The sequence below is a fragment of the Siniperca chuatsi genome, linkage group LG16 (genome assembly GCF_020085105.1).
Source record: "Siniperca chuatsi isolate FFG_IHB_CAS linkage group LG16, ASM2008510v1, whole genome shotgun sequence".
Classification (NCBI taxonomy): Eukaryota; Metazoa; Chordata; class Actinopteri; order Centrarchiformes; family Sinipercidae; genus Siniperca; species Siniperca chuatsi.
Window position 1 is genome coordinate 26,242,630 of NC_058057.1, and position 19,560 is coordinate 26,262,189.

At 39.6% G+C, this 19,560-nt stretch overlaps 1 protein-coding gene across 8 annotated transcripts in view; it reads right to left on the reverse strand.

Moving 5' to 3' along the window:
* col12a1b (collagen, type XII, alpha 1b) overlaps positions 1-19,560 on the reverse strand; it is a 150,708-nt gene that overhangs the window by 100,951 nt on the left and 30,197 nt on the right. For 6 of the 8 annotated variants that reach the window (XM_044169248.1, XM_044169244.1, XM_044169246.1 and 3 more), the window contains exons 14-22: positions 14,302-14,571; positions 11,752-12,018; positions 10,184-10,376; positions 9,301-9,425; positions 5,971-6,120; positions 4,690-4,809; positions 4,072-4,236; positions 3,500-3,646; positions 2,277-2,419 (exon numbers count right to left, since the gene is read on the reverse strand). In XM_044169248.1, coding sequence (XP_044025183.1) covers positions 2,277-2,419; positions 3,500-3,646; positions 4,072-4,236; positions 4,690-4,809; positions 5,971-6,120; positions 9,301-9,425; positions 10,184-10,376; positions 11,752-12,018; positions 14,302-14,571 — 1,580 coding nt within the window. The remainder of the gene's footprint in view (positions 1-2,276; positions 2,420-3,499; positions 3,647-4,071; positions 4,237-4,689; positions 4,810-5,970; positions 6,121-9,300; positions 9,426-10,183; positions 10,377-11,751; positions 12,019-14,301; positions 14,572-19,560) is intronic. The other 2 variants (XM_044169251.1, XM_044169250.1) reach the window with 1 other exon arrangement.

A 19,560-nucleotide genomic window follows, 5' to 3' on the forward strand; every position in this document is an offset into this window, starting at 1 on the left:
CTACTTGTGAGTTGTTCTAGATTTTATTCAAAGTTACAACTTTAAAACTTTAAAACACCCGAATCAACCTTTTTGGGTCTATTTATTGTACACATTTCTATTCCTCCCTCGTGTATAAATATTCCAGGTTCACAGTAATAAGTGTTTCATCTCTTGGCAGCGTGCCACGGCCTCAACCCTGACCCTCCTTGTTAATGGCTGCTTGTAATTTAGGAATTCACTCTCTTGTTGCACGGGTTGTAAATCACTGCTGATAAGACCTGCACTAAATACCCAGCATGTAAATATCATATATCTCATGTTGTTATGTTCATACGTGCTCTACAGTCCAATGTAAACAGATGAAGGAAGAGAGAGAGGCCGTACGGTGAGGCGTCTCAGCCCAGTGTGAGGTCTATAACGTTAAACTAAGTGGATCCAGTGGAAACTCTGCTTGATTTCAGACGAGCCCGATTATAATCACACGGACTCCATCTGACAAGGGCCAATAAAAGCACAAAGGATGGAAAAGACCCAGTGCTCTGTTTTTAAAGACGGGACTGACAGGAGGTTAAGTGTAAACTAAATGCAGATTTACCAAAGCAACTGGGATCCAGATTTCAGTCCCTGAGGGCCAAGTACACAGGGCTTTGAATAAAAGCCAGACCTGGGTATTTGGAAACACTTCCAAGAGTTGGTTTTTAACCTGTCTTGTGAGGTTTGCCACATAGGACAACACATACCAGAATATTAAACAACAGGGGGGGATTTAAGTGGCAATTAGTCTGTTTTTGTGTGACTGAGAACCTGTCATTATCAAAATTCACAGGAAGTAGTAAATCTCACCTGACTGGTACGGTTCACAGATATAAACAGACAAAAGAGTTATCTGTTACAGTTTAAGCCAAGTCTAATGGGAGCCAAAGGGAATTAATAAGCAAACAAGATGCTATTTGATATTTAAGCTCTTATTCAGCACTCACAGATGTTAGACATAAAGTTTCTGAACCAGGAAGCAGACTGGGCAGATTCCTCTAACGAAGCTCTATGAAACAGATCAATTATCTGAGTCTTTTGACCGTTAATGCCTGGAACAATAGAGTACAACTGATCCCAAGCAACAACGATAGACCCAGCTCCTTATACCTAAACCAGGTTTAAGATATGAGGGTAAAAATAGATTTTTAATCATATCTACTACATCATATCCCTCTTTGATTACTGTAACTCTCTTCTAATTTGGCTTAATCAAAAAGCTGTAGAAACTTTGCAGCTAGTTTAGACATTTTTGCATCTTAAAACTAGCTGTATTATATTTTTTTTCTATAATAAAAGGTTCTTCTGTTTTTAACTCCCTTTAAAGTCATATTCCATGTAAAGCACTGTGTTTGAACTGTGTTACATAAATCAACTTGTCTTGCCTTGTGAACTTGTTTACAGTGTATTATTATTTATCTCATGACTTTGATTAAATTGTAGTAATTGTGGTAGCAATAGCATTAGACCAAAGTCATGGTAGTAGTAGTGTTTTAAAGGATAAGGTTGGAGTTATTCTATATTTTTCTTATTGATAAAAAAATCCCCCAAAACCAAGAATGTGTTAGTCGTCTCCTGTCTGCGGCTCTCGGCTCAAAGTCCATTGGTTCCTACTGAGGATGTAAATCTTTAAAAGCACCTCACAAATAGTTTCATTTTTTAAAAAGGCTCAGTAATTTCCTAAAACAGCTGCTAACTGTAGTTTTTAGCAAACAAACAGGAGGAAATAGTGCATTTGTTGGGGACTATTTTCAGCGGCGGATGAATCCACTAGTATGTCAGATTGAGTCAAAATAAACTACAGTGTGTTAGTATATACATAAATTGTTAGTTTTCGTCTTTTCTGGAAAAGTCCGGCATCTGAGACTTTTAAACACTGTTAAAATCACGTGCTGCCTTCTCGAGGTGTTGCAGAGGCTGCAGCTTCGGTTTGTGTTCTTACAGCTCTAATTTGTCATTTTTAATTTGGGTTATCAAAGAACCAAATCTGATGTTGCACACATTATGTTTCTCTGGATAAAAGTTCACCCTAATACAATCATCTTCTTTTTTGTTTTTGGTTGATTTTAACTTCCTGTGAACACAGTGAGATGTACCAAAGAAATATCAAATATCGAGTATGATATTATTCTTGTGGTTCTTCTTCTATGTGAAGTGAACGCGAGTTAAAATGCTCTGGTTTCAGCTGCTGATTTTGAATTGCAGAAGCACTAACAGAGACCAGTGGAGGGTAACGGCAAGAGGGAGAAGCTTCATCTCACCTCCTGGGTGGGTCCTCCATCCACAGTCATGTAAGTGACGCGGTACTTGTCAACGGGGCCGCCGGGTGCCGTCCAGGTGGCACGGAAGGAGTGGTGGGTCACCTCCGAGGTCACCAGGTTGTTGGGCGGCTCCAGTTCAACTCCTGAAAAGTAATGAACGAGAGCTGGAATATGATCCGACATGTCAAGTATTTCTCACCGCGAACCATGCCACCACAAATCTGACCTCGTCGTGTTCGACAGTGAAGCTATATATTTCAGCTCTTCTGACAATGGCTTTCTTTAAAAAATGCTTTTCTCCGGCTGTGCTGTAAATCAATTGTGTATTTCCTCTTAAAACTGATTTACAGACAAAAAGTATTTCCAGTGTGAAAGTTTCCATCAGATGCTTGGATCTGTGTTGCAACAATCTTTCGATGGTCTGAAATAATCGAGCTTGTCAGGCAGAATTGAGTCAAATTTATGTCTCTGCATTTTTTGAATCTGATGTTCTGTTTTTCTATTTTTAAGAGTAGAATTGACTTGCAAATAATAGAACACTTTTTTCTCATCTAGGGATTACAATGACTGCATAATTTGAACTTTCTACTTGTCAACAGTGATCGGTTTCATCATTCAAACCGAGTAAAAGCAGCTGTACCGAGGAAGTGTAATTTCTGATATTCATGTCTTTACTTGGACTAAAGTTTTATGTCGTCCTTCATAAGTAGAGCAACTTTCATGCCCGCGAGCACCTGTTAAACCAAATGAAAGCCTGTCGTAAAATTTCAAAAATATATGGTTGTCAGTCTTCAACACTGTGGCTTTGTAAATTCCGGAAAAGTATAACTTTCTGAAGTTTCCATCTGACCTCCACCACCAGTAACTACTAGACGGTGTTAATCTTACTCAGCGGCATTCAAAGAAAAAGCTGGAAACTGCAAGCAGCAGTTTTAGCAATGTAGCAAGCAAAATCACTACAACATTTTTTAAAAGTTGGACAATATCTCAAATTACAAGCGAAATGGTAGATATCTCAAAGGTCCTTTGACAAATGAAAGCATATTCTTAGCATTCTTATGTATTAGACTAATAGATTAACCAGCTAAGATGACTGACTGTCAGAATACAAACTTCGGCTCCTTTTTGCTGCCTCTTGAAACCTTGATCTATGTATCTTAAAGTCGATTCTAATACCAGTGGTACCTGTTTGAGGATGATGCTACATGGGACTCTTTTCCTACCTGGGCCCTTGACGCTGTTACACAGGTTGATGGTGAGGTCGTCAACGATGTCCAGCAGGAACCGGAAGTCGTTGACGTTGTACATGTGAATTTCGTCGGGGTCGGAGGCGATGGACCTCAACTCGTTCTCGTCGGCATTCTTCACACCTGAGAGAAAAATGTACCGTCATAACTGTGCCTGAAAAATGAGACCCAAACACAAGACTGACATGTTTATATCTAGTTTGTTGCCAAAATGACACATGCCAACCATCAAATTTGACGAGTAAAGTACTAAAATTGATTCTGTTGCCTAAACTACCCATGTACTACAAATTGTGTATACTTGTTTATACTTTATACAAATATATACTGTACGTCTCCGCTGAGCATTTCTCAAAGCTCCCCATTAGATTTTATAGTGATTACCTTATTTCCAAACGGTCATTTCAGTTCATTTCAGTGTGCTTTGAAAACTCCCAGAGACTTGAAACTTAACACAGTTAGTGCAAGTCAGAGCTCGTCATCGCTCCACAAACTTTTCTGTGAGACTCTGTTAGTTTTATGTTATTCAAACTGACAAAATCACTCACCGATTGCGTAGAGCTCGATGCCGCTGTCTCTCAGGTTCTGCGAGTTATAGACGATTTCGTCCTGGGACTTTCCGTCAGTGATCAGGACACCAATTTTGCGGGAGTCGGCACGCATCCCTACGTTGGGTCTGAAGTTGTTCTGAAGGATGTAGTTCAGAGCCATTCCTGCATGACAGCAACAAAGCATTCAAACTGTTCTAGGACAAACATGATTTCCATTCATCACACTATTACAAACACAAACTTCAAATCACAGTAAGTAGATTAATTCTTTTTTCCTACAGGATCAAAGCCTGTAGTAAAATTTCAGGATTTATCAGTACAAGAATAGTTGTATAAGTACAAAGGTGAATATCTAACCGTGTTGACAACAAACAGAAGTTATGTATTTAGCCATATTTTGGCAGATTTGGGTGAAAACTTGATTGTTTTAAACATACTGGGCATACATATGGCAGTGGAGAAGTGTTTTTTAAAGTTTCTCTAAATACTATTACTTCAAACTCTCACAAAGAAAATCTACATTCTTGTCCTACTTTTTGAGCAACAGTTTCAGTTTTCTTCAGCTAATGGACCCAAATAAGGAAAGCAAATACATTTGAAGTGCTGTTAAATCACCTGTCATGGTGTTGCCTCCTTTGTACGGCAGGTTGGCGACGGCGTCCAGCAGGGACGCCTTGGTCGGGTGGGCATTCAGGTGCCACTCGGTCTTTGGGTCTCCACTGTACTGAGCCAGACCTGCAGAAAAAACACAGAAATGTGTTAAAAAACACCAAGGACTCACCAAAAACTTACAAAATGATGCCAATTACACAGGTTACCCCTTAATTTATCCAGTAACATGACCAGCTGGCAGCAGCAGTCACAGTATTAACAGTAGCAGAATGAGTAGTTGTACAAGTAGAACAGTAGTAGCAGTAGTACTCATAGCAGCATCAATAGTAGTGCTGAAAGTAGTGATAGCAGTAGTTATAGCAGTGGAGACAGTATTAGCAGTGGCTGTAAAACACAGTCATAGCAGTAACAGCAGGAGAGAGAGTAGTTGCACAGGCTGTATTACTAGAACAGAAGTTGCAGTAATCGTAGCAGCATTAGTAATATTTCAAGTAGTGATAGAAGTAGTAATAGTAGTGGGAACAGTAGCAGCAGTATTAGCAGTAGGTGTAAGCACACTGGCAGTAGCAGAATGAGGTAATGAGTAATAGTAGTAGTCGTAGTACTAAACGCAGTAATAGTTAGTTACAGTAGTTGTACTAGTCATTGCCCTAATAGTATTAGTGTTAATAGTAGTACTAGTTGCAGCAGAAGTGGCAAAGATGGAAACTTAGTACAGTTTTGAGACTTAACACTAAGTAAATATTGAACTTTGAACGCCACCGCTGTACTTTGATTTAACGGCTGTAAGCAGTAGTGAGTTTATAGATGTGACAAGCTCATAAAATATGATAAATCGCTAAACTTTAAACAAGCCACCAACAGTATATAAAGTAGGTACTGTAGACCAGCTACAGCATTAAAATACTGCTAAGCGATTAACACAGCAATATTCTAACAACCTTTGGAAGAAAATATTCTATTACTTTTGATACTGAATATTTTACTGTTTAAGACTTTTGCTTAAAATGTTAAATGGTGGACTCTTACTTGTAATGGAGCATTTTTGCATTGCAGTATAAAGGTTTGGTATACTTTTTCCACCACTCTTAGCAGTAGTCATATAGTGCCAGAGGCATCAGTGAAAGTAGTGGTGGTAGTATTAGTTTTATTAATTAAGCTGAATTGTTAGTTACACTAATAATAAGTGACAGTATTAGTAATACTGAGGAGTAGTAGTACAGGTAGTAATTACAGCAGTGAGAGCAGTAGTGGTATGAATAGTAACATTAGTGAAAATATTACCAATCTGGACTCTGTCAGGGCTGATGTCGAACACGCTGACCATGCGAGCGATGAAGTTGCGGATAGTTTTGAAGTTGATGCGGCCGATGCTCCAGGAGCCGTCGACCAGCAGCACGATGTCGGCCTTCGCTGAGGTCTTACACTGAGTGTCTGCAGAGAGACGGTGGGGGGGGGGGGGGGCAGTGAGCGAGACACCTGGTACACCACAGACACCTAGCACGAGTGTCCATTCATATTTATATGAACCATTTGAGATGAATGTGCGTGTGAAAGTGTGAAAAAGTGAGAGGAAATTTTGTGGGATACATCAGGGAAGAGGGAGAACTGAGGAGCAGGACTACATCACAAAACTCTCACAGTCACAAGTGGAAGATGTTTATACAGCAGAATGTTTTACACAGCATTATGTAACACAAATAATTCACACTCATAACACATTGTTAAACAGCTGTCATTTCTGGATTAACTGCTCTCTCTTCTGTTCTCTTCTTCTTCTTTTTTTTTCCTCTTCATCTTCCAGCAAAGCCAGTTGTTTGGGTTTTTATATCCAGCAGCGAATCGGCCCTGTGGTCCTTCCTGGCTGACACTGAGGCTGCCCCCTCCAACAGCAGCAGTCAGCCTGACTGATATACAAGGCCTCCTGTTCCCCAAAGATACTGCACATTCCTGATCCAGGCACCTGTAGGGGTGAAAAAACGGCCACTTGTCCTATTTTCTAGGACAACACGTCCGGCCGATGCCGAGCGCTTAATAACAGGGCCCCTGTGTGTGCAATTGAAAACAGGTTAGGACACAATCGATTTCACTTTTTTGTTCTTTTTCAGCAGGCTGCAGAAACAGATGCTTGAAGCTAAAAGGAACTGATTCGGATGCTTGACCACAGTCTGTTTGAGTTATACCACCGCCGGTAAACAACATGCTCATGTGTCCCTCCAACATTCATTAATAAAAACAGATGTCATAAACAGAGGCAGCGTTAAGAGGCACCTAATACGCTGCAGACGACAGCTGGATCCAGTGTCTCAGTAACAGTCTCAGAAAATAAATATCCAGCTCAGTCTGACTGTGGGATATAAATCACCGGTGTCCTGCAGAAACCTGCAGCAATTCTGACTTTTGTTGTTGTTGCGCTCAGGCCAGTGACTGCCTTAAACCCTGAAATGAACTGACGTTTCAATCCAAAATCAAAAACGCATCGTTTGAGAAAATCTGATGTGTTGACTGCCAGAAGTGTCAACATGAGGTCAGCTTTTTGTTTTTCAAAATGTGATTTATATCATTTTGGTTTCATGGCTGCAGATGTATATGACTTAGTTGACATTGCTGGTATCATCAGTTTTGTTGATAATCTAATTATCTAAACTTTATGACGTTGAATCTCGGAGAAGCGGAAGAAGGGAATCTGTGACATTTTGAGCAAAACCGAGTTTATATAATGTTGGAAAGTTAAGCGCTTGAGTTCATTCTTGACCTTGAAAATAGTAGCTTGATAAAACTCAAGATCCATTTATTTTATTATTTTCCGGCGCTTTCAACAGTAAGGATGATGAGCAGCCATTTTAAGCCATCTTGGACGAATGTACTATGGATGCAATCATAACACTTACTGAGCTCACATGTCAACAGATCTACAGTATCTCCATGACAGTGAGCAAATTCCACCTGTTGATGAAGACCATGTGATTCAGTTGAATGCTGGACAAAGTGGACCTTGAGTTGGGATTTTTTTGCTAAAGGTCGGATAGCTTTTGATTGATGAAACAAATCATTTGTTATCATTATGACAATTTAAATAAAAAATAAACTAAAGAGGTTTTGAGTGAAAAGGGTGTTCATGCATTTGCTAGTGAATGTGACCAAATGCCTGAAAATAAAATAATAATTTTATGCTCGCTATTAAATTTGGCGAAATGGGAATGACTGATAACATTTATAAAATGGAGCCCATTGTGGCACTCAAACCTCACATTATAAATTCAGTAGCCACTACCACTGTTTTCCTTTGTGGTTTGTATTTATTTCTTGTTTGTTGATGCTCCAGGTCACTTTTATTTTGCAGAAATCTGTCTACTGATATGAAAACTCTTTACATCCAGTGATGTAAAGAGTAACAAGCTATCTTTTAGTCCATCTGACCGTGTATTCAGTCTAAAAACGCATATATACATTTTAAAAAGTGATGGTAAACAAGCTAACGTCATGTTGAATTTTAATATTTCCAACAGTGGTTAACTTGTTCAAAAATCTTAAAAACATGACCTTATTACAGATAATGTCAAGTGATTCAACAAAATGTTGCTGGAAACAAGCAGAATTTTCTCACTTCACTGTCGAGTTTTTCACACTTTGTTTGAAGAAGAACATTTTAAAAGGAACAAAGCATTTAATGACCTGTAAAAAATAACGTTTTTGCAGCGTACGAAGGCCGCCTCAAAGCAGCTCTGCCAGACCATATGGACCTGTCAGAAAGTCTGGATTGAAGCCTCCACTAAGCAGCCTGCCATGTGAGAGCTGCAGTTTAATATATGAGGATCTCTGAGTGGAACCTCGGTGGAACATCCTGGCCTGTTCCCTGCTCGGTGGGCAGTCGGTCACCGTGTCTGCTCCCCATTACAGCAGGAATTTCTGCCCAGGGTCAGCACCTCCTCGGGGTCTTACGAGAAGCATAACATTTTCCTAACTGCATACATCCCGGCAGCAGCTAACTCTCTGGATCATAAAAAAGTCTGTAATTGCAAGCAGAGCCATTTTCCACGCTTCGAACATAAAAATGGGAAATATCTACTTTTGCATGACTAAAAAAACATTTGGGCAGCAGATACTGAGTTCAACAGTAACTCATCTGGGAGCTAATGAAGATATATGTTTGTGGCGACACCATTAAAGGTCAGCACATCGTGGGGTGGCTGCTCACACACTGGGAAATATGTAGCATGTGAGGCGGTCAGGGAACATGTCCAATTGGGCAATTTATAAATGTTAGTGTCAACACTTCAGCACATGCCTGTTAAATGGTCATTTTGCTCCAAATCACACTCCAAATGATATATGAGGGAGGTGAGGAAATGCAAGCCAAGCAGCTCAAAATAATTTGTACTAATCATAATCATCTGCGTCAAATTTCAGTCTGCGATTCCAAAGCGACTTTGATATTAATTCCTTTCGACAAGAAATAATTCAACAGTCTGGCACTAATCTAGGCGGCACTTCGAAGTCAGAGCACTCCTGTTCTGAAATAACTTGGATCAGAGAGCGTCTGCTCTGCAGGCATGCTCTTTAGGGCTGATAATGAAGTTCAGGTTGTAGTGTGGTGGAGTTATCAGCTTTTACCAGAAGGATCGAGAGGAGGTGGCTCAGGACCGTCAATGAGGGTCGTCTTTTCCCTTCCTGCCAGAGGCATACTCTCCCCTCCGTCAAACATCCCAAACACGGAAACCGAGTACGTTGTTCCTGCCCTAAGAGAAAAAGGAAATGATGTAAACCTGCATCAGTCTTTCACAATCTCAATTAGAAGATTTTAACGCCAATGAGATGTCTTTCAAATGACTGTCCTTAACTTCTAAAGGCAAAAAAAAAACCTTTACTGGATCTTCCCTTGACCTTCATTCCAAAATTAGACATCTGTACTTTGAAAAAAGTTCTTACAAAATGACAAAACAGCTGGTAAAATCTGTCCATATTATCCACCGTATAGACCGTATTAGAGACAATGGATTGTGTGTCTAAATGGTTCCTATTCCCTATTATAATAATTATAAGCATAAATTGGATATTTTAATGTGAACACCATTTAGCAAGTTGCAAAACAAATGCTGTTAGTGATAACTTAAAAAGACTAAATGTTTTGAAGAAAATATACATGTGATAGCTGCCTTAGCAAAATCTGTTTGTACGAGAATTTTACTAGGGTGTTGCGAAAAGGTTGGTAGGGCATGTCTTGCTGGTTGTCATGTGGCTAATAGATACGTTCTCACGTGCTCAGATAGGTTGTAACCAGGTTGTTGCTAGGTGGTGGCAGAGCATGGTGGGGTGGTTACTGCGATGTGTTTCCTATCATGTTCGGTTGCTAGGGCTGTACTAGGTGGTTGCTAGGGTGGTACCAGCATTCTTCTTCTTTACCCTCTAATATTTATTGTTTCCCTATGGTGAACTCTCTAATTAAGGCATGAAATTCCTCAAAATACTTAAATATCTAATAGTTAGGAAAGCTTACCTGAGTTCCTCTAGAACGACCGTGTTATCGTAGGGACCAACCAGGAGTTCCCCCAGATCAACGTCATTCCCAGCAGGGTGAAAGGTCACTCTGTAGCCCTTAACATTTCCGGGTGCTGGATCCCAGGAGATTCTGAAACTGTTCTTGGTCGGCTCTGAGGTCTGAAGGTTCCTGGGAGCCTTGAAGGGCGACACTGAAATAGAAGAACCCGGCCAGAATTTCAGGACAAACTTGTGCAGAGTAAAAGTTTAACACAACTAAAACTCTTGGCAAAGGTTTTGAAGATCAGTCACACCACATTCAAGCCAGTTTTTCATTAGTCCATAATACAATACCTTGAACCCGGTGTCATTCGTTAAAAAGCCCAGTGTCATGCTGTGTGTTAGTAATAGTAGCGTGTGATTGAGCATGTGTTTAACTGTGATTTTAGTGTTCTGGTGAAAAGACACTGCTTCTTTGCAGCACAGCAGCACCTGTAGTGTGAAAAATATTCATCTTAATAAGTCGTTTAAACTTGAAGTCAATCCTAAAATCTTATTTTTGGTGGAACAATGGAAAAGAATCTGCAACTTGGAAGACGGAATCCACATTTGTTTTGAAGGCAGCATGACTTCTGTTAACGTTTCTCTAGAAACTAGAGAAAATTGTCAAACAAGCCAGTTTTCATTTGTTTCACAATACTGACATTTAATAGGAGAATATCCGGGAAGCCAGTTGAGCTAGAAGTCCTTATCCTGACCATAAAGGGATAGTTTTGGGGGGAATTTAAACAATTTTTCCCACTTAACCCAGAGTCCGATAAAGTCATAGATGTCCTGTTGAGCAGTGAGATTAACCTTGGTCGGCTAAATTACTGGATGTCTATGGCATCAAGCAGCAGCTTCTTTCAAAATCAGAGAATTCCTTCAGTACTTTGTACATGTTGACCTAACATTAAAAATGTTCCTTTAAAATGTCTTCACTTATATCAGAAATATTCAGATTTATACACTGTGGGAGCATGGAAGGGTACTGGAAGTTTGAGGGCACTTTCATCAAAATTTTATAACATGTTTTTTCCCAAACTCAGTGAATCTGTAACCCATCAGATTCTGTGATACCAAATGAAGGGACAACAACGGGAAAAGACTGATTTGGCAGGTGGCTCTACAGACAGAACGACACACTGTGTCCCTAATTTGAGAAGAACTGCTTCTTGATCCCATTGACATCCAGCAATCGAGCTAAATTAGGCTAATCTCACCATTCAACACAGCTTCAAACTGCACGCAGAGACCGAAGAAACACATCCATGAGTTTGTCTGGTAACTAGGACTAACAGTAGTATTGCAAAGCCAAAGCTAGCTTTAAAATTTAGCATCCAGTTTGGCGGGCAAATCACAGGAAACCCTATGACTCTGGGGATGGGATCCATAAAAAGCTGAAATCACCTCAGCAGCAGATTTTTTAATTTCATTCCACCAATGATAATGTTTTAAGAATTAACTCAGGTTTAAACGTCTTGGTTCAGATGGACATGTTTCTGCAGTGTACTGTCTGTCATAGGGTTGAATTATGGACCAACGTACGTGTCGTTCCTACTCCTTGCCTTGCTTTTCCTTCCCCGCGCTTGTAGATGGGGTGAACTGTGATGTTGTAGGTGGTCATGGGCTGCAGGCGCTTCATGATGGTGGAAGTGACCGTCGCCGGGATTTTGAGGGCCACTTCTTTCCCTCCAGCACTGGGAACATACTTCAGCCGGTAGTGGACCACCTTACCCGGCGCCGGCGTCCATGTGGCTTTAATGGTTCGCTCTGTCTCGTCTGACACGGTCAACTTTTTACCAGAAGCAGAGGCTGAAAACAAAAAATCCATTTTCAAAACTGGATTCAGCCTAAAACATGAGTGCAGTAAACCTGGATTGACCAACAGGAACCCTTAGATTTAAGTTGATATTTTCTGCCAATATTTAGTATCTGATCAAATATTTTTATTGTCAGATACTGCCGGTTTTACTTTTGGCAGGGCAGAAACTTGATTTAGACTTAAGGGGAAAATATTTTCATGCTTTTCAAACATATTTAGACTTAAGTGGAACTCAATTAAAATTTCTGTGGCTTCCCATAGATTTCCAATGTAGTAGCCACGAATTCTACGATAAATATTTAATCAATTAGAGATCCATCATATTAGAGGTGGGTGCCACTGACTGCATGATAATAGCTAAATATTTGTTTGTCACATACAGTACATTTGACAGCTAAACACTGGCCAAAGCCAAATTTTACAGCTAATTGTGTAGATTATGGTCAATGAGGACAAAGGTTATGATCCAAAATGTATTAAAGTAAACTTCTTTTGTTCAGTCCATCTGATTTTGACCATCAACCCTCCTTTAACAGACCGTACTTATATGCAGGACTATACTGTACACACTCACCCATCTTCTTCTCGTGGCTACTTAACAGCCATAAACATTTAGTTATTTTTCATCTAAACCCTAAAAACAATCATCTCTCCCTCTCTGTTTTCAGGCCAAATGTGGTTTCCCTTAATATTCCTTCCGTACTTGTTATGTATTCATAACTGCAGGCATAAATGCTGAGTAATGCTACTAGCTTCATGCCAAAACTAATTGGTTATGAATTAGGCATTTACCCAGAAGTGATCAATTGGGAGGAAATGCTAACCACATTTTCCTTTTCCCCTGAAACAACCAAAGCCCTATAAAATGAAGTTAACTTATTCCGATTCTGCAAGTGATTAAAAAAACTTTGCAAGGGAATAATATGTATATTTAATGATCCCAAGGAAAGTTTTTCAGACTACTTGATTTCACTCTGGTGGATTTTTATTGATGGAAAAAAACATGGCATCCAACTTTTCAATGTGTTGATAGATTTGAACAAATCTGTGAAGCTGGAGATGTAATAGATTCTGTTGGAAGGATGCATCGTGGAACAATATGTACTAAAATGTGTTAGTTTATCTACATGTTTCTTTGTTTTGGGTGGGCTGTTTGTGTGGATTTGGACCATTTGATTTCCCATGTGTGCATATAGAATGAGGAATGTGTTGACATTTTTAGAGTGTGCTTTGTCTCTGATGCAATATGTCAGTATGCAGTTCACAGTGCGTCATTCACAGGACACACACATTGTACCAATAGTCCCCTCAGCCATGAGGTTGTGTTATTTCAGAGAGTATAACACAGCAAAACTGTCACCACATTGGTGGTGGTTTCACTACAAATTACAGTTTGAAAAGAATCTAAAGTGAATACCTTAATTTAAATTTGGACTATTTCCATATACTAGAAAGCAGAAACCTTTTGGAGAACTGTACGACTATGCAATCTGTAATCTCTGAAATTACTTTTGATTTTGCGATAAAAGGAAGTATCAAATCTACTTTGGCTCATATTCATGCGGCACACTGTCTTGTAATCAAACCCAAATGTCGAACACTGAGAATACAGTAAAAACGTCCTAAACTTCCCACTGAGGGTTAAAGAAATGCATCCATGACCTGACCGCTGACTTTTAAACACCTGGATTGACCCTTTCAGGGCTGCAGAAGTGATAAAACAAACTCATCTCTGCACCTTCTAGCAACAGACTTTAACCTCCAAGTGGTTCAGTAGAGCTGCTCTTCCCTGCATAAAGATATACCCAGTATATTGGGTAAATATAAACAATAGAGTACACAGCAGGGATTGAATTGTGAGTGATACAGACCTCCCTCAAAGGCAGAGCTGCTCTGGAGACCGAAAATAATATAACTGGACTCCTGTTGTTTGCCGGTTAGATAACAGTTAGCCCCTGCGTACATTGTACAAGTAATAGCTAACAGTTATTTCATTCTTGCAAATCTTTGGTTTTAACACTATTATTTGTCTTTTATTTTGTCATTTATATATATATATTTCTTTTGTATTTTTGTACCTTTTTTGTATGCACTTTTATTTGTAACTGTGAGGCACTTTGTAAGCCAGGTTTTGAAAAGTGCTATAAAGTCTTACTAATTACTAGTTAGGTAACTTAACCAAGGTTGAATTTAACCAATGAGATTATCTTTGTCTCCAGAGTACATTCAGTGAATATAGAGTGTCTATAGTCTGCTGGAGTCTGTAGTCTTACCATCAGTGGTTTCCTGTCCAGTGAGTGGGTTGCTGTCTTTGTGATCGTAGGTGGCGACCACAGAAACTTGGTAGAGCGTCTCAGGACTCAGACCTTCCAGCACGGTGTTGGTTTCGTCTCCTGGGACCGTTTTCTCTCCAGTCTCCCCAGAGAACAGCGACTTCCATCGAAGCCGGTACATCTTCACGTTCCCCGGCGCCGCCGTCCAGGATGCTACAAAACTACTGTCAGTCACGTCGCTGGTGACCAGGTTTTTAGGTGGGCCCACCTCTGAAAACAACAATCAAAGGTATGGGTTATTATGGGTTTCTGTAGTGTATTTTAATGAAAAGTACAACAAGAACATTGACTGTATACAAAAATAGAAAGCCATCTGTGATTCATTACTTATGTAGTTTAGATAAAATGGTTAGTGAAGCATTTTCTTTAAATACAGGTTAATTAAATATTAAATCTAATATTCATCTTTATTTTAGGTATTTAGATTTTGGACCAAAAATGAATATTTCTTAAAGATACACTCCCTGATTTTGTGCACAATAAAGCTCCCAGATCTGACAACAGATGTTTTGAAACTCAACTGTGGGCAATTTTTATAATGTATAAAGTCATACTGGCTGGGTTGCTCAAATGTTCTTTCCAGTATTTGACAGTTTAAAAAAAAAAAATCCATCTTCCCTTTAAAACAAAGGAACCATTTGGATGTGCTGGCAGATCAGATTATTTTCTAAAATGGAAACTATTAAAAGGCCATCGAGTGGACAGAAGAATTGAACAACTCACCATAGCTATAAAGGGCAGAGAAGACTGGAGAAACAGATGTGATTTTTTTTAAATACTTCAGAGGATATTTTAAGACATTTTTGCTTCATTTAGTGAGTACAGAGCATTGGGGGACAGGAGACATGGGAGAGGAAAGACATGAAACATGTCAGGAACCGGATGAACTCAAAGTGTCTGCTGAGCCGGTGGGATAACAGCGAGAGGAAGAAATCTCTTTATTGTAGCTTATTGGACATCTTTACTTCATCAAATCAGTGCTTCCGTCTACTGGTAGCGTGTCAGCTGCAAACTTTGATATTAAACACATTTAAATACGCACCCTTTTACCTTTTAACTAGTTAGCCTTCAATGAAGCTGTTTGGTGACCAAATGTCTCTCTTGCTTTCTTGTGGGTTTTAGGAAGCGGGAGAATTCTAATGGCCCACTGACTTAAAAGACATTTTCAGTTTATAACTTTTTATAACTTATTTTGAGCAATGTCGCAGCATTCATAGCAATTTCAGCAATTAACATGGTGAGTAAAATGCCATTATTACCACATAAAAACAATTGCCAAAACTATGAAAATAATACTTGTAATAAACCAGAATTATCCTTTAAACCTCTGTCACAGGAAGTTCTCACTGTGGATTTCTGCTGTTTCTGAACCAAAATCTCAATTCAGATTTTTACTAGCATTAACTGCAATTGTTGGTTTTGCCCTGCTAGCATTGTTGCCTGAGGATGCTGACATTGGTTGGTCCTTTGTCTAGAGAAAACTACTCAACAACTACAGGCCGGCTCAACATATGACCGGCTATGGACGTTCATGATCCCCAGAAGATGTTTCCTAAGATTTTTTTGTGGCTTACTGATTTTTCCCATACCGTAACCATCAGGCCAAAATGTCTACTTCTTCACACGAAATATCAAAATCTAATGGGCTCCTGAAAGTAACTGATTGCATGTATGCTCCTCAGAGGATGAGCCCTTTTGGTTTTAATGACCCAATGACCTTCCCTCTTGTGCCAGCTCACTGGAGGTACTTCACATGTTTAACTCCAGTGTTAAGGCTCTAAGAATAACCTTCAGTATGTTGTTTGTACCATCCCAAGCTTTCGTATTTTGAGGTGTAATGAACTTTGCAGGCTTTAGACTTTAGACCCGTGTCTCCCCTCCAACTTGGACACCTGTAGACATGGTGACCACTTTAAAGAAAATGCCGCCTCTCTTTGCAGTGGTAAAAGCAGGTAAAATGAAAAGGGAATACTATTACAATCCCACTGTGACTTGTTTAAAACATCAAGTTATAAGACACCAGTCTATTCCTTTTGTTTGTCTCATAGAGATAATTCCCTTTGTGCAGACTAACTTGTTGTTTCTGCCAAAAAATCGGAGGAGAGGTTTTGACCACAAATTTAACCCTTACTCAAACTTAAACTTAAACCTTATGTCTAACTTTAACCCATAAACATAAACCCTAAAGTCAACACTTGTTGAAGTCATTGCCTAAATGACATCACCTTACAAAAATGTGCTCACTCTGAAACTGGTCCTTACATACATACAAACATTCACACGCCCGCACAGAATTAAAGTGTTTTCAGCCAACTTTCTGATGGCTGCAGCACACAGAAGCCAAAACCCTTATAGACTTGTTTAACCAACTGAAACCAAATCTAATTCCCACCACCACAGTGGCTCATGTTGCTGCAAGCAGACATACGGTCACTTTCCTATACAGACAGCAGAACACTGGAAATATTTGTGAATGATGGAAGAGGAGGAGGAGGAGGGAGGGATGGTCGATATCAAATTTTAATCCTTCTTCAGTTTAGAGTAGGTGACAGCATATACCGAGGAGGCGCTGGAAAGACCAAGAAGCCAAGTTTCCACAATGCGATAATTATCACAAAACATCAGATCCAGCTATATAATCAAGAGAGTGAGCATGAAATCAATCACATTCTAGCGTTTGCCAATTGATACAGATCTTGAGAGAGAGGGAAAAAAGGAAAATCAGAAATACTTTAACACTAAGCTCTCCAAATGTTTAGAGTTTAGAGATAAAACTGTTTCAAAACAACAAAATTCATGATACTTAATTTAAATAAATGTCTCTGTGCACACTGAAGAAAAGTCAGAAAGTCAAAATGTGTGTGTCTCTGCGCTGAAAAAGTCCATTTAAAAAACAAAATGGATGTTGTTGAGTTCATTTTTCCTTCTGCCAACTGATACAGGAAATGTCCTTTTGATCATCTTTTTTAATGTGCAAAACATGTGACCAGACAGAGGGATGAGCAGTTTGTTATGGATAACTATTAGTGAATTAAGTTTTAAAACAGGTTGACAAGCGTATCATGAAATACTGAATTTAATAAGATACATTTCGGCAGCAGCTCTATTCAATTTTCAGTGCTTACAGTAAGATGTGAAATGCAGATCGACTCTAACCAGGCTTTTAATTTGAAGTATTTCTGACTAAGAAAAACACGTCAAATTTATGTTACTGTGAAGCTAAACTTCTATTCCTGGATGGATTGTACTTTGCTTCACTCATGTAGATATATTAGTTTATTTTTGTCTGTTATTTCACATGTGCTGCTCAGTCGCCGTCACTCAGTCTTCACCACGCAGACGCCACTGCAGCCATTATTAGCAGGGAGCTGCTGCCATTTTTTATCTGCTTCGAGGAGCGCTGTCTCTCAAAGCTGGATGCCGAGTCTGGAGGCTTTCGAAAATAACAGCCACAGACAGCCATCAGATGGAGTATGGAATATTTGGCGCTCTGCAGACGCCACCTCAAACACACTCAGACCTATTTTTCCACAGCCCATCACGAGGCAAATCTGAACAAAACCACAGGAAAATTAATGCACTTTTGAAGATGTTTCCACTGCTCTGCGTGTCTCCCTAATCTATCCATCCATCCATTTATCTATCTATTGAAATTCAAACGTATTATATAATTTGGGTTTACATAACAGCTTACTCAAAATCAAGAAAAATCTTCAAAATGCTATACATCCATTTTAGGAGAAGAATATTGCCTTAAGTTTAAAAGTATAATCCTTAAAAAATATTTTTCTGTGTGTGTGTTTCAAAAGGTTATCAGTTATCACTGTTTTCAATGCTGGAAATGTTTTCTGACACTGTGTTCTTCCATCCAGAACCATTTGGCACAAAACTGCTAAACATGTCTATAAGTGGTACATTTTTAAGATAACTGGGCAAACTCTATCTGCTGAGGAAGATTGTGTGAAAACATCGAAAGCTCCAGAGCATCTACTAAATGGACTTTGTAGTGGAATTGTTTTGTCAACAAATTTCAGAAAGTTTTGGGTTCAATTTTTGATTCTGTTTCTCCACTATCACCATGATATGTGGTTAGGATTAACTTAAAAGCTGGCTCAAAATAGTTTAGAATTAAGTACAAAACCAACAGCTGAGTTATAAAACATTTACCTAGAGACAGAAATTATCTGACTGGTTAAGTTTAACCTTTGGCAGATCCAAAGAACTGGATTCAGTAGATTATGTCCTGAAATGCAGCTCCACCTCTGAGTTCAAATCTGCTGACGTCTTCAGCACCTGAAGGGCACATGATTGAAGTACAGGTCAGCCTTCTGTTCGCTTTTCTTAAAGATTTCTTATGTCGGCCTCTTAAGCAGCTACGTCTCTCGTGCTCTCTGACACAATGCTGGAGGAGGAGACTCAGTCTGGGACTCCCTGCTGTTGAAACCTTGCAGTCACAGTGGAAAGTCTCTTGGCTTATTACTTTGTATAAACTTGGCTACTCAACATGTTCCATCTACAGTCAGCCATTTAAAGCACCTTGAAGTGCAGAGAGTGACTGCTGTTTTCATACGGGTGGCCCAGATGGTGGGAAAGAAAAATCACTGTAGTAGTGATGTTGGTGCTACTCCACATTAGAAGAGAAATCCGGTCTAGTAATACTGCCAGAGTTGGGTTTTCCATTTTGCCCCCTCTTGCAAGGTCTTTACCCACACCAACGTAGCCCCTAGTGTTGTTTTAATGCAGCGTTGTTTTCGGTCTGAACGTCCACTAACAGTGTCTGGAACCTCCGTTGCGACTGGGGGCTACATCCTACAAGTTTTGTAACTCTCTGAAACAGACAATCCAACAATCATGCCCACTTTACGCAGCGATTGGCCAGGTGTGTGCTACTACTTCCGCTATTCCCATTTGTAAGATTCATCACGTCAAAATTACAAAGACTCGCAAAAGATACATAGGTCAGAGGGTAGCTGCCAGGAGGAGGCTATGATGGCAGGCTTTTCACCCCCCTTCAAGTGTGGCCATTCAGAACAGGTAGAACACTTTTGCCTTTAGACGTGTTCAAACAAACTAGTTTGTTTGAAGTGTACTGACACCTTTCAAGGTATGGTTGGGTATCAACGACCAGTTCTGAATTGGAACGGCCTTCAAGCCACTTTAGCACTGCACTCCTTTGTTTTACAAAAGGATCAAAATCAA